Source organism: Alternaria atra (assembly GCF_907166805.1).
Source record: "Alternaria atra isolate CS162 genome assembly, contig: 30, whole genome shotgun sequence".
Lineage (NCBI taxonomy): Eukaryota > Fungi > Ascomycota > Dothideomycetes > Pleosporales > Pleosporaceae > Alternaria > Alternaria atra.
Genome location: NW_025091329.1, coordinates 489135 through 502577, shown reverse-complemented (window position 1 = coordinate 502577; position 13443 = coordinate 489135). Strand labels below are relative to the sequence as shown.

General features: G+C 50.4%; 5 protein-coding genes across 5 annotated transcripts; 2 read left to right on the top strand and 3 right to left on the bottom strand.

The window, feature by feature from the left end:
* Positions 1–190: 190 nt before the first annotated feature.
* ALTATR162_LOCUS9554 (uncharacterized protein) lies at positions 191–1546 on the top strand (the record flags this gene model as incomplete). Its single annotated transcript, XM_043317188.1, has 1 exon — positions 191–1546. One exon carries the CDS (start codon positions 191–193, stop codon positions 1544–1546), a length of 1356 nt encoding a protein of 451 aa, XP_043173123.1.
* A 1244-nt stretch (positions 1547–2790) lies between these two features.
* Positions 2791–3691, bottom strand: ALTATR162_LOCUS9553 (uncharacterized protein; the record flags this gene model as incomplete). Its single annotated transcript, XM_043317187.1, has 2 exons — positions 2791–3627; positions 3680–3691. 2 exons carry the CDS (start codon positions 3689–3691, stop codon positions 2791–2793), a joined length of 849 nt encoding a protein of 282 aa, XP_043173122.1.
* Positions 3692–5884: 2193 nt separating this feature from the next.
* Positions 5885–6745, bottom strand: ALTATR162_LOCUS9552 (uncharacterized protein; the record flags this gene model as incomplete). The annotated part of the gene is made up of 1 exon (XM_043317186.1): positions 5885–6745. The coding sequence occupies one exon, from the start codon at positions 6743–6745 to the stop codon at positions 5885–5887; it is 861 nt and encodes a 286-aa protein (XP_043173121.1).
* Positions 6746–7378: 633 nt separating this feature from the next.
* ALTATR162_LOCUS9551 (uncharacterized protein) lies at positions 7379–10888 on the top strand (the record flags this gene model as incomplete). Its single annotated transcript, XM_043317185.1, has 4 exons — positions 7379–7658; positions 7707–10064; positions 10110–10752; positions 10810–10888. 4 exons carry the CDS (start codon positions 7379–7381, stop codon positions 10886–10888), a joined length of 3360 nt encoding a protein of 1119 aa, XP_043173120.1.
* Positions 10889–11813: 925 nt separating this feature from the next.
* Positions 11814–13166, bottom strand: ALTATR162_LOCUS9550 (uncharacterized protein; the record flags this gene model as incomplete). The annotated part of the gene is made up of 1 exon (XM_043317184.1): positions 11814–13166. The coding sequence occupies one exon, from the start codon at positions 13164–13166 to the stop codon at positions 11814–11816; it is 1353 nt and encodes a 450-aa protein (XP_043173119.1).
* Positions 13167–13443: the final 277 nt, after the last annotated feature.

The following is a 13443-nucleotide window of genomic DNA, read 5'->3' as shown; positions in this document are numbered from 1 at the left end:
TGCCACAGACACTTATTAACCATCTACATTCCCACAAGGTTAACTCTTGAACATTGCACTTGTCACCTGCATATCGGATCTCGGCCCACCCTTTCACGCCATTGGACAGCGCCTTATCTCGCAGATTCTCAACTTCAATCATCCACTCACGTCACTCAATCCCAGCCCTACCCCGGATTCTTTATCAGACATGCCCGGTCGTCTGTTGAGCACCCTCGCGAGGGTAGCACCCACACCATTGCCTAAATTGGATCACGTCAAACCGCACCCTGAGGGCCTACTTCCGCCAGTCTATTCATACGACGCACCCCGCGTAAAAGCAAAGTCAAAGTCGGAGGAGTCGCTCGTCATGGACATCTTCAACCGCCACAAGCATGACAAGCATGCGAAGGAGAAGGAAGAAGTCAAGAAGAGCCCCAAGGTTGAGGCACAGGGCGCGGCTTCCATGAACATGAGCGTCGAGTCGCCACCCATTGTCTTCTACAACAGCCCGCAAACTTCGACTGGTGCAATTTTCTCGGGTCAGCTCGTCATCAACGTCCATGACCCCTACGTCACCGTGGAAAAATTCGAGATGCGCATGCTCGCCATCGTTTCCACTAAGAAGCCTGTCGCCCCACACTGCGCCGACTGCAGCACGCAAACCACCGAAATCCACAAGTGGGAGTTCCTGACGCATCCTACCACCCTGCGTCATGGTCCGCACTCGTTCCCCTTCAGCCACTTGCTACCGGGACACCTACCCGCAACTACACATGGTAGCCTCGCTACGGTCGATTACTATCTCTCCGCCGTCGCCACTACCTCATCGGGAAAGATTACCTACAAGCGTAACCTTGACATCAAGCGTGCCATCTTCCCTGGTGCCGAGAAGCACTCCATTCGCATTTTCCCACCCACCAACCTTACCGCTTCGGTCAAGCTACCGCCCGTCATCCACCCGATTGGCGACTTTCCCATTGAGATGCGCCTATCCGGTATTGTCCAGAATAAGTCAGATTCACAGACGCGATGGAGGCTTCGCAAGCTCAATTGGCGCATCGAGGAGACCCAGAAGTTCATCGCTCCAGCTTGTGCTAAGCACATCTCAAAGGTCGGTGGTGAGGGCAAGGGTGTCCTCCACGAGGATGTTCGTGCCATTGCCAGCGAGGAGGTCAAGACTGGATGGAAGACCGACTTCGAGAAGGGCGAGATCGATGTAGAGTTCCAGGCTGCCTGCAACGTTGGCCTCAAGCCTCTTTGCGACATGGAGAGCCCAAGCGGCATGAGCGTCAAGCACAACCTCATCATCGAGATGGTTGTTGCTGAAGAGTGGGCACCACTGAAGAAGCTCAGCCAAGCTACTCCTACTGGCGCTGCTCGCGTCCTCCGCACCCAATTCCACCTTGTTCTCACTGAGCGCTCTGGTATGGGTATCGCTTGGGACGAGGAGCAGCCCCCTCTCTACGAAGACGTCCCCATCAGCCCACCCACCTATGTTGACGACTGCGAATTCCCATGGTCCAACAATACCTCTCGCTCCGGCAGCTTCAGCCTGGAGCAGTAGCTTTGGCTCAGCTATTTCTTTTCGTTATTTATACCCCATTTACGATGAGTTCATCGATGCTTCACGAATCCCCTTACTGCGCCATTGGCCCGATTTTGCTTGGAACTATCACTAGTGGACTGTAGGATATACCCGGCGTCGCGTTACAAGCTCGCCACTCTTCATGTACATTTTTGTATGGCGTTTTGGTTTATTACTGGATTGCCTGAGTTGAGCCCGTGGCGAGTCCCTCTTGCATCGGATGGGTATCCAGCAGGCGTTTTGCAATGACACAAAGAAAAGTTCAACTCAAAGATCACGTTTGGTGAATCACATAATAGTACATAATACATAGTACCAGCGCAATCAACTTCCATGCTCTCATACCACTGCACGTTCCATCCTTTAGTGAAGAGGCCCCAAAACATGAACAATGATTACTTTTCCAACATGCACATGTCGCTGGGTGACGAATCTTGACATGTCAGTTGACAGCATCACCAGTCCCCACCAGCCAGCCAGTTCAAACCTCACCGCTTCATCCTCCGCCTCCATCGGACACACCTTCCTAAAACATACTTCACGATACTCGCCTCCTATATCGCACCACGCAGCCACAACGAAATAAAAGTCTTTTACCACGTTGCACACTAGCACAGAATTCTAGAACATCAGTCTCCCCACATCCCTGATACACAACATGCAACCAGCACACCTTGCATCGGCAGTTCGGTACCATACGCCAATGACACATAACATGTACTTGAGCGGGTACCTTACCTGCTCGCCCTGGCATACTATCGTCCACCCTGGTCCCTTGTTGGGGATCACTCGCATGAGGCAAGGGCCACCCGAGCCGGTGGCTTTAGAACGTTAGGGCTGGAATGCTTGATCAACCGAGGATCGGAGGTGCGCGATGGGATGGGATTGTTGTATTCTTCCATGTTTGGTGAGGTGGGCGGGATGGAATTTCCTATTTGGGGTATGCAGGGCTGTGCGGCTCTGCGGGGGCTTGGCGGGATGGAAAAGAAGGAGGTGGGATGGGTCTGGAGTGGCGATGCGACTATGGGGTGATGTAGGCCGAGATGTTGAGGATGTTGATCTTCGTGTTCTGGTGGCGATGCTTTGATGTTCGGTGATGGCTCGGGTGGAGACTGCGTGTGGTTGGGATGTTACCAACGTGTGATCGCGCCTGCCTTATTTGACCTTGTTCTGTTGATGCTTTCGGCAACATCGTCATTAGCTAGGCGCCCAGTCTCTTGCAACTATCCAATCGACGCATCAACACTCGCATCCAGTTGAATCGAGCTTTTCATCTGCTCAAACGCATCCGCAAACTCGGTACAGTCCCAGACATCGTCATCTTCGGGTATGAACCGTGAACCCGCATATTCACGCCTCGACAGCCCAGGGGATGGCACCATTTCGAGATGCAAGATTTGACGCAACCGATCGTCTTCCCAAGAACATCTTTGACTCATCCAAGTAGCAACGAGATCGATACGCTGCTCCCTCGTCTTGTTAGCCACAGCGAAGAAAGCCGGTGTCCAGATCTCCCCACGCGGCGGCTTCAACGAAAATGTCAACGTCTCCAAGTTTGGAAACTGCTTCATGATAGCATCGCTATTGCGTAATATCTCAGGCCAAAACCGTCTCTTCCAGCAATAGCTCACATGCTCGAGAGATTTGTCAAAGATACCGCGAGGACTTGCTTCAGTCACAACGTGCCGCACCAAACACATGTTAGCAAGTCCCACGTCGATGTTGCCCAGAGCCCAGAAAGAGAGAACGTTCGTTCCATAGAAAACGGGGCTGCTCTCTGCTCGAAGTTGTCGACATGTTCTCCAGAGCGCTACTGGAATCTGGCCGGTGCTCAGCGGTTGGGGTTCAATCGGTCCGTCACCGCCGTGTCGGATGTTCATCGCTCGAGCGACAGGTCGGACTGCGAAGGGGTCTCGCGAGTAGACAAGAATCGCGCCTGGGATGCGGAATGCAAACTCGTAGACTAGGTCTCGAAGTTCGCGCGGTAAGTCCAGGAAGCCCACTTTGGTCTCATCTTCTTTGTATGATGGCGTCCAGGTAAGCGATGTGTTTGATTGCGGCTGTGGTTGTTAGCTTGCGGGCGACCAGGGGGTTGCGACCGATGTCACACACGTTTGACGCCATCCTCGATGGTCGTTGCTGCAGCCGTAACGCAAGATATGGGAACGAAGCTAACAGAATTTCACTTTTCGCGACAATTGCGATATGTTAAAGGACGGGAGAATGATGGGTAGAATGCCCGAACTAACCGTGTCGGGTACGATAGGGCGGGGTTCGATAAACCTCGCCCTTCGAGTTGTGGATCTGTCCCTGCAGTCTCATTTCACTGTACATACTGTTAACACAAAACTTTCGCACGTCGCTTCTGTATTCGACTACGGAAGTGAAATCCTTAAAGTATGTATGGCGCTGCTGTCAGAGACCCCTAGCAGTGCTGCAGATACTTCCCGCGCTCCGCATGACAGCCTCGACCACATCCAAGCGGTAGGTACCGCCGCGACATGTCCGTTTACAGCGCAGTAATGTATAAAAAGCGCTATTTCCTCAGCTCTTCTACTATCATAACACCATGTCTTTTCTCCTTCTCCAAAATCTAAGGTTCATGCCACATGTGCGTTTCTCAAAAAGGTGTTGGAGGATTACATGTGGCGTGCTGGACTGATCCTCAAAGACACAACTACTTTCGCCTATGTTGCGTCTTCTTCTCTGCAGCATCCGAATATGCACGAAGAACAGGATCGTTAAGAGTACTACACCTCTGAAACAAAACTTGTCGCATTGCATAATTACCTGGCTCTTACTGTTACCCCAACGTACATACAGGCGCTGGATCTACCTTATACTCTTGGTATTCCCCCCACCTTTTTTGAATCTCTACAAAACCACGGCACATGCACGAACATTGCAACAATAGGCTTCTACCATAACCGAGTGGGCACACCGCTATGCAGACTACGAGCCTCTTTTTCTCTACAAAAAGCGATACCTGCATCGCATGGGGGCAGCTGGCGCTTCGAACCAACGCATATAAGGTATTCCGCAGCCGCGAATCCTCGCACTCTTCTATCTTCCATTGTGTCTATCAAAATATCAAAAACGACTGAGTCTCTGCTCATGTTGTTCTTCACGCCGAATGATACAAAGCTGGCGCATCCAACAAGATGTTCCGTCTGCGCGACGCCCTCCACTTCAAGCGCCGTTCTTCCACGCCTCTTGTCGGTAAATGTGAAACATGCAAAGCGAGGGAAACTCATGTCGTGTCTCTTCCGAACTGTTCGCAGTGACTATCTCTCCAAAGCTCGATATGGGAGACGTGTGTTTGTAACTCGTGAGCTCGAGAAAGAGTTTTTGAAAGTGAAGTGCAACTTCTCTATGGGAGTATTTGCCTTCTCGTCGAAGGAAACGAGTCATACCAATATATGATGTTCGTCTCTTTGCAGTGTCTGCGTGTAAGAAAGGCCCTTTCTTCCTCACTTTCTCCTCCAAACAACATCCTTTCCAGTGGTTTATACCGAAACGCATCGTTTAACAAAGCATGTGTTCACTTTTACGCGTCTCAAAACGTATTGCAGAGTACGCTATGATTCTTTTCATTCTGGCTGGTTCACCTGCCGTCGAAAGCCAACCTTTCCCAACCTCCATGCAACCTACCAGGAGATGTACAACTGGTGGAAGAATCTTTTATATGCGCCTGGAAGCTTGCGCAATCACCTCATATGTGGAGCAGTACGCGACGAAAGCACCGTAAAGGCTCTAGCAGCCAAAAAAATCCGTAGCTGTGCCATGCTGTGTCAGATATCCGACTCCAGGATGCTGTATACATAAGCCTCTTCTTGGACTCATCCAAGACTTTAACCACAGTTCTATGATTTCGGTACCACAGCCAAAAAGGTCATTAGGCGAATGTGGAACTGAACTATGTACCCCTCATGCGAAGTCGTTAAGACAAGACAATACATTGAACGGGACCCCTGCGTAGAGAGTTGGAAGTCAGGTCGAAAACTAAAGTTCTCGATGCCATATCCTTCTCCAAAAAGCATCGTAAAACCTGCTATGATGAGTGACAAGCCCGCTTGTTGTAAGGGTTCAAGAACTGTATATAGAGAAGCCGACGGTGACGACTCCTTTTTTACACTCCACCTTTGAAAAGATAGGAAGCGATCAAACGTATCGATAGACCGCGCTATGATGTTGGGCCAGTTTCTGGGTGATGACTTTTAGTCTGCTGTCGTATGCTTGAATGATGATCACCATCACCACCTTTGTCACAGTTCGATTCCGAAGCTCATAGCTCCTTTAGTCATTCATTCGGGGGGTTTATATCTTCCGCCGACTATACGCCCAATAGGATTTCATGGGTAGCTTCCAGTCAACCTTTCTCAGACTCGCATCAAAGACGTCAAAGTCAACTCCTTGTAACCTATCCAACCAAGATTGGGTCGCTATGCTTGGCATGAAAACACCAAACGCCTGTTCAACCTCGGCTAATTGTGTTTCCTGCCCTGTGTTCATCTGCTGTGCACTATACTGATGTTCCGCCTCATGCTGGTGTTCAAAGTCATGACCGAGTGTACCTTCGGATCGCAGCTTCGAAAGCATCTCGCGTGCAGTGATGAGGTGATCGTTTGCGCGTGTCGCGACTGTGAAGATGGCGTCGCGGAGACCAGGAGCGGAGGCGCCTTGTCGGAAGACGTCTTCTTCGCGAACGTTGGCTTCGGCCATTACGTCGAGTGGGAGAAGTACAGCGCCTTGCGTGGGGCCAGACTGGCCTGTCATGGAGTTGCTAGTACCCAAAGGCTGTTGTGGAGGGAATGCGATGAGCGGGATACCACGCAGTACAGCTGCGATGCCCATGGCTTTGCCAATATGCGAGGCGATGTGGTCTGTGGTGAGTGAAGCCTGGGGGAGCGCCGACAGCGTCAAATACAACATAGTTGAGTATGTATTCTCTGCGTAGCTCTCAAGTGCGGTCAAGGTGGGGTATGGTGGGTTGCCTAGATGTTGTTCTCTGGTGTTGATGATGCGATGGAACCAGTTCTTGCTCAGCCGTGCCTTTCCACCAGACCGTTCATGTAAATCTTCAGCTGCTTGTGCTAATAGAATGGCGACTGGCTCTTTGGGCGGTGTGCCGGCTAATGCTTTCGTGACGGTATCTCTCCAAAACTGCATGCGCATCATGCCAATTGTGGGGGTGCTCGTTGTGTCGGCGACGCGGGCAACATCAACGTTAAAGGCACGAATCGCGAGGTAGGCATCTCGGGAAGATTGCGGTATGAAGGTCTGAAGGATATGTGAGGGCGCGTCGTATGTCCTATAAGTCTTAGTATGTGCAACTGTACAAGAGGGTTTCCAGGGCGGGACTACCTCACTAGATTTGCGCAATACGCCCGCGCACGTGCAATCTCGTCCTCAGAGGGACGAGCCGCATTTTGAAGACGCAGCGAAGTGTGGAATTGCCTCCGTCGTGGCCTGGGGTAGTTGTGTGTGCGCCGAATGGAAGCTGTGCGGAGCCTTGGAGGTGGCATTGAAAACTTTTGAGAGGATGAACGACTATTGTACAAAGCGAAGGCCCATGGCAGACCGAAGGGAAGTTCAGAGTGATATTAGTTCTTGTTCAGAAATGACGAGATGTTTGCATAATCTGGGGTAGACTCAAATCCTCGTGGTAAGGCGCAAAGAGTGCATGGCGACTGGTCGATTGTATGACGCTATTACGTCGATCACCCGCAGTCGCCACGTGAAAGCGCGTCGACGCGTCGGATTACATGCAGGGCGAATGTACAACACCAACAACAACTATAACACAACACCATGGAGTCACCACACCCAGACGAGCGACCTGTAAAGAAGCGCCGATTCTTCATAGAAGAGGACTCTTCACCTGTACAGGTCCGCTCACACCCCACCGACCCTCCTCCTCCGTCGTCCCCGCCACCATTCGGCGCACAAAGACTAGACGAAAGCAATGGAAACGAAGAGGAGGCTGATTTTGGTAGCTTTGACGTCGGAATGCTTCAGGCAGTCGTTGGAGAACTTTCGGCTACCGTACTGCAGAAGCTGAAGGACGTGAGCGGAAGCGATGTACAACGAGGTATGCAAGTAGCTGAGAACCGCCAGGCGCACGACTGACAATTGGCAGCAATCAACCTCTATCTAGACGGCTCTTGGAGTAAATTGCCATCGCCAACCCCCGCCCCAATATTTCAGCCCCGTCGGCAGCCAGTTCAGATGACAATAGCGAATGCGATGAAGCGTACCGATTCCGAAATGTCAAGCGCCTCCACACCGGGCTCGGGTACCTCTACACCACAAATGTTGCAAGAAATGCCCAGCAAACGCTATATCGGTTCATTCGGTGTCGCAGCCTGGGCAACCAAGAGCGGAAGCAACTTACTGAAACACGACGAGAAGGTTCGAATCGAGCGCATGAAGCCACAACCCAAACTGAACAAGGCAAAGAAGGTCATCCAACTCAAGAAGCCAGATATCGTAGTCAGGTTTCTCAATGGGCGAGGGGAGGAAGTTGGCAGACTGGACAACGACTCTGCGACTTGGGTCTCTGTGCTAGTGGATCAGAAGGTGTGCTCTTTCGAGGGCTCCGTTGTGTATACGCCCGACAAGTTACGGACCGGCGATACCATCTATCTACAGTTACGAGCCTATTTCATTCGTGCAGCATTCGACAAGCGGCAGTTCGCCAAACCGGACAACAACCGAGAGATCAACCTGTTTGAGCAGAAGGAGTCGTCTGATGAGCGAGACCTTCGTTTACGCCAGATTGGCCTCGTCAAGCTATTTGAAAACATTAATCTCCAGCCGACTCGCGAGAACGAAACAACAGCGAAGCATAAGCGACAAGGTCTGCTACAAGCGGCTGAGATCGATGAAAAGAAGAGCGATAAGCCAAAGCCAAAGAATGCGACATCAGCAACGCCTGCGACCCCTACCGACCCTACATCCTCACCACCGCCCGACGAAGCCGAAGACGGAGAAGAGTTGGAACAGGATCAGCTGGACTCGTTGTACAAGAAGGCGCAGTCGTTCGACTTCAATACCCCAACCATGGAGCCAGCCAGCACCTTCCGCATGGACTTGCGAAAGTACCAGAAGCAGGCGCTGTTCTGGATGGTCAGCAAAGAAAAGGATCAGTCGATTGAAGACAAGGAGACCTCCATGCATCCGTTGTGGGAGGAGTATCAGTGGCCAACACAAGATGCAGACAACCAGCCAGTACCAGCCGTTGGAGACCAGACTATGTTCTACGTCAATCCCTACTCCGGCGAACTTTCGCTTGAGTTCCCGAAACAGGAGCAGAACTGCCTCGGCGGTATACTCGCGGATGAGATGGGTCTCGGCAAGACTATCGAGATGCTTAGCTTGATCCATACACACAGGACAGAAGTCGACGACGAAATGCCAGCGACACCGAAGCGTCTCCCGCGGTTGCAGAAAGCTAGTGCTGATGTTGAGCCTGCGCCATACACCACGCTTGTCATAGCGCCAATGTCACTACTGGCGCAATGGCATAGCGAAGCTGAGAAGGCATCTAAAGACGGAACACTGAAAGCCATTGTTTACTACGGTTCGGAAAAGGCCGTGAATCTACAAAAGCTCTGCTGCGCCTCGAATGCAGCTAATGCGCCTAACATTATCATCACAAGTTATGGCACAGTACTATCAGAGTACAACCAGGTCATTGCGCAGGATGGTAATCGAGGCTCGCATGGCGGCATCTTCTCACTCGAATACTTTCGAATCATTCTTGATGAAGCGCACTATATCAAGAACCGACAGTCGAAAACGGCGAAAGCCTGCTACGAACTCAGTGCAAGACATCGATGGGCCCTTACAGGAACACCAATCGTCAACCGCTTGGAAGACTTATTCAGTCTAGTCCGCTTCCTCAAGGTCGAGCCGTGGGCAAACTTCTCCTTCTGGAAGACGTTCATCACAGTACCGTTCGAATCGGGCGACTTTGTACGTGCCTTGAATGTTGTGCAGACCGTACTAGAGCCACTGGTGCTTCGTCGAACGAAGGATATGAAGACGCCTGATGGCGAGGCCCTGGTACCGCTGCCATTACGGACGATCGAGGTCGAGAAGATCGTATTGTCACAGGCCGAACGAGATGTATACGACCACATCTACTTGCGGGCAAAGAGCTTTTTCAGTGCTAATGCGGATGCTGGTACTTTGATGAAGTCGTACACGACCATCTTCGCCCAGATTCTGCGACTGCGGCAATCGTGCTGTCATCCCGTCTTAACCCGCAAAGCCAATATTGTCGCCGATGAAGAAGACGCCACGCTAGCATCAGATCTTGCAAACGGACTGGCAGATGACATGGACCTTTCTTCTCTCATTGAGCGCTTCACAACTGACAGCGACCAAGATGTCAACAAGTTCGGCGCACACGTCTTGAAGCAAATCCAAGACGAAGCAGCAGCTGAATGCCCAATTTGCTCAGAAGAACCTATGATCGAGCAAGCAGTGACCGGTTGTTGGCACTCAGCCTGCAAAGAATGCTTACTAAACTATATAGCCCACCAGCGCGACAAGAACGAAATCCCCCGCTGCTTCAACTGCCGTGAACCCATCAACGCACGCGACGTCTTCGAAGTAGTCCGCCACGACCACGTCACCGAAGACGATGAAGAAATCAACCACGCCTTCCGCGCTGCCGATGCACCACCTCCATCCACACAAACCCCCCGCATAAGCCTCCGCCGCATCGGCCTCTCCGGTTCCGCAAAAACCCAAGCCCTCCTCGGCCACCTCAAGAAAACCCGCAAAGAAGAAAAAGGAGCCAAAACCGTTGTATTCTCCCAATTCACATCCTTCCTCGACCTTATTGAGCCAGCCCTGACCCGCGACCACATCCCCTTCCTCCGCTTCGATGGCTCCATAAGCCAAAAAGCCCGGGCCCAGATTCTTACCGAATTTACCAAGTCACATAAACCCTACGTCCTACTTCTCAGTCTACGAGCGGGTGGTGTAGGGCTGAATTTGACGTGTGCGAATAAAGTATTCATGATGGATCCATGGTGGAGTTTTGCGGTCGAAGCGCAGGCTATTGATCGTGTGCACCGGATGGGGCAGGAGAGGGAGGTTAAGGTAGTGAGGTTTTGTGTGGAAGGGAGTATCGAGGAGAAGATGCTTAGGATACAGGAAAGGAAGAAGTTCATGTAAGTGAAAGAGGTCGATGGAGATAGGGGTTAATTACGAGTGCTAACATGATACAGTGCGAGTTCATTGGGTATGATGAGTGATGAGGAGAAGAGGGTGCAGAGGATTGAGGATATTAAGGAGTTGTTGAGTTAGATGGAAAGGGGTGTGGCTGGTTAGGTGTGGATATACCCTTGTTTGTTGGGATGAGGATATGTATTTGGACATCATGATTTGACGGCATATCCGGCTTGACGTCCACGTACGCATTTCGAACAGCATCAGCAACTACACGACATTTCTGATATATTGTTAGACCTCCACATATTCATACTGTGGTCTTTGCTCGACTTCTACATATCCCATTCCGTCCCCCGTTGTTTCATCGGAAAAATCTATGCCAAAGGCATGTAATCCTTTGGTTCTGCTCTCTAGTGTTTGCCTCATATAGGTTTTGCTCTTCCTCGTCTTCCTATCAGAATACAACAAGGGCATGTCGTGTCACCTCTGTACTATCTTAATCAGCATGCCTCAGAACCATTCTGCAGTCTTACATATCGATCTAAAAAAACCCCCCCTTGTGATAGCTGGCGACTCGCGGACGAGCTTGTACACTTCCTTTTCACGACGGTCGGGAAGGGTGTCGCCAATGATTACAGCCGGTCCCGATCCGGATACAAAAAGATCAGCGATAATTTGGATACAGGGAAACTGCGTGGGTAGATAGGGTGCTACGAGTATGGTGTTAGAATCAACCGCGAGGAGACCATCTGGGTACATCTAGGTATACAGTTGCACAAAGTAAATAAAAAGTGCTTAGCATGTACACTTTTATAGCGGCCATCAACATACAATGTTACCAATAGCGCTGTACCTGCATGCAAGCACTTATACGTTCACTGTAATAATTGGGTGATGAATGTAGTTGATTAGAGAGAGACAAAGTTCATGGTCAGGGTAAGTGAACTATACGTTTGTGCTTTTCATTGCGCAACGCAAGAACGTGGTAGTGTTATACCGTGAAATTGGGTGCTAACACAGTGAGACATTACTATGATAGGATCTTGAAGACGGGCTCGTTCTAATTCGTGCCGGTCTTTCGCACCCATAAGTCCATCCTGTTCAACCAATATAATCTGTTCTTCTCTTCCCAACCGTCTCCATATGTATCTGCCATGAGCTCATCTTCTAACCCATGTTCTTCAAATTCGTCCTCTATCTTCTCATAATGGCTTGTGAGGAATCGTGCAGCAGCTGGTGATGCGCGATCACTCAGTGAGTATTCTCGCTTCGCGGTATCAACGGTCATGGTGTCGCATATCATTGCCACAGGGCCTTTCGAAGCGTCCTTTGAGAAAAAGTCTGCTATAATTTGGACAAGAGGCATCTGGACAGGGAGGAAAGCTGTGACGACCAGTGTACCCGAGTCGATCGCAAGCAAGCCCTCTGGATCAGATACGAAGCTGATGTTGTCGTCGCTGTGGAACAGCTTTCGCAAGAGCTGGTGGTCTTTGAGCTCGTAATTCGGATCTTGCAGGACAAGCTTTATCGGTGCCCGATTTGCGTCGTTTCGAAGGTAAAACTCGTTAAGAGCCTGGATAATGCTGAAAACGGCCATATATTGAATAGCCGAGTGGTAGAACTTCTTGTTTAAATTGAACGCACCCAGTCCAAAGCACAAGACCTTTGTAATCGGCGCACAAGTCTTGGCTGTCTCCTGGAAAGTTTCTTGGAGCTTCCTTCTGGACATTCTTGGGACCCAGAGACTTTTCGTATGCATTAAAGCACTCCAATACTCTCTCATCTTAGCTATATTGTTATGCTCATTTAAGAATTGCCGATGGAACGTTATAAACGTATACGGCGTGTCGAAGCAATCATCCCTATGATCTTTATTGTACCTTCGGAGAGCTCTAATCTGGTCCGAGTATTTCCCATAGCGATGCTGGAAGTCAGGATGCATCTCTACCCGGGAGAGATATTCGACCTGGAGGTAGTTATCATTACGATTGTTATGCGATCCCCAGACCCTGTAGCTTTTCTGATTCAGTCCGTAGTCGTCTAGATGATGAAGTTCACGCCGATTAGGTGCTAAAGACAACTCTTTGCGGATCTGGTCAGCGCATAGTTTCACGTCGTTGAGCAGTCCGCGTGTATAGATTGGTTTGTCCTTATTTTGACCTTCTTGAGCAACGAGGTCCACATTATATCCAAACACAGTCTCCAAGTCTTCCTCTTCATTCTCGTCAGAGTCGTCTAAAGGGTCAGATTCCTCAGCCTCTCCCGTGATTACGATTTCGTTGTCATCTTCCTCATCGGAAATGTTCTCTACAACAGACAGGCTTTGATGTCCGCTGACTAAACCTGCAGTCAACTCGAGGGAGGTATCCTGCGCGCTAGTCGAAGATACCTCATTTGATTGGTGTAATTCCATCGTTTTGGATTGTATAGAAAGAAGTTTCCCTAATTGATCGGTGCTTCCGCTTCGTCGTGGTGAACTGTATAACGGTGTGGAGGTATAAGAGTTTATATGAGACAGAGAGCACCCGTACCTGGCGATGCAGCAGGACTTCTTCACGCTGTCCAGAACACTGTCTATCGCCTGAGTGACATTGTGAGGGTAACGCGAGTCGGAAGTCTTTTTCATCCTAGATTGAGACATCGTGAAAGCTGGTAACAGGACGGTTTGGGCAGATGCGTTGGAGTTGCAA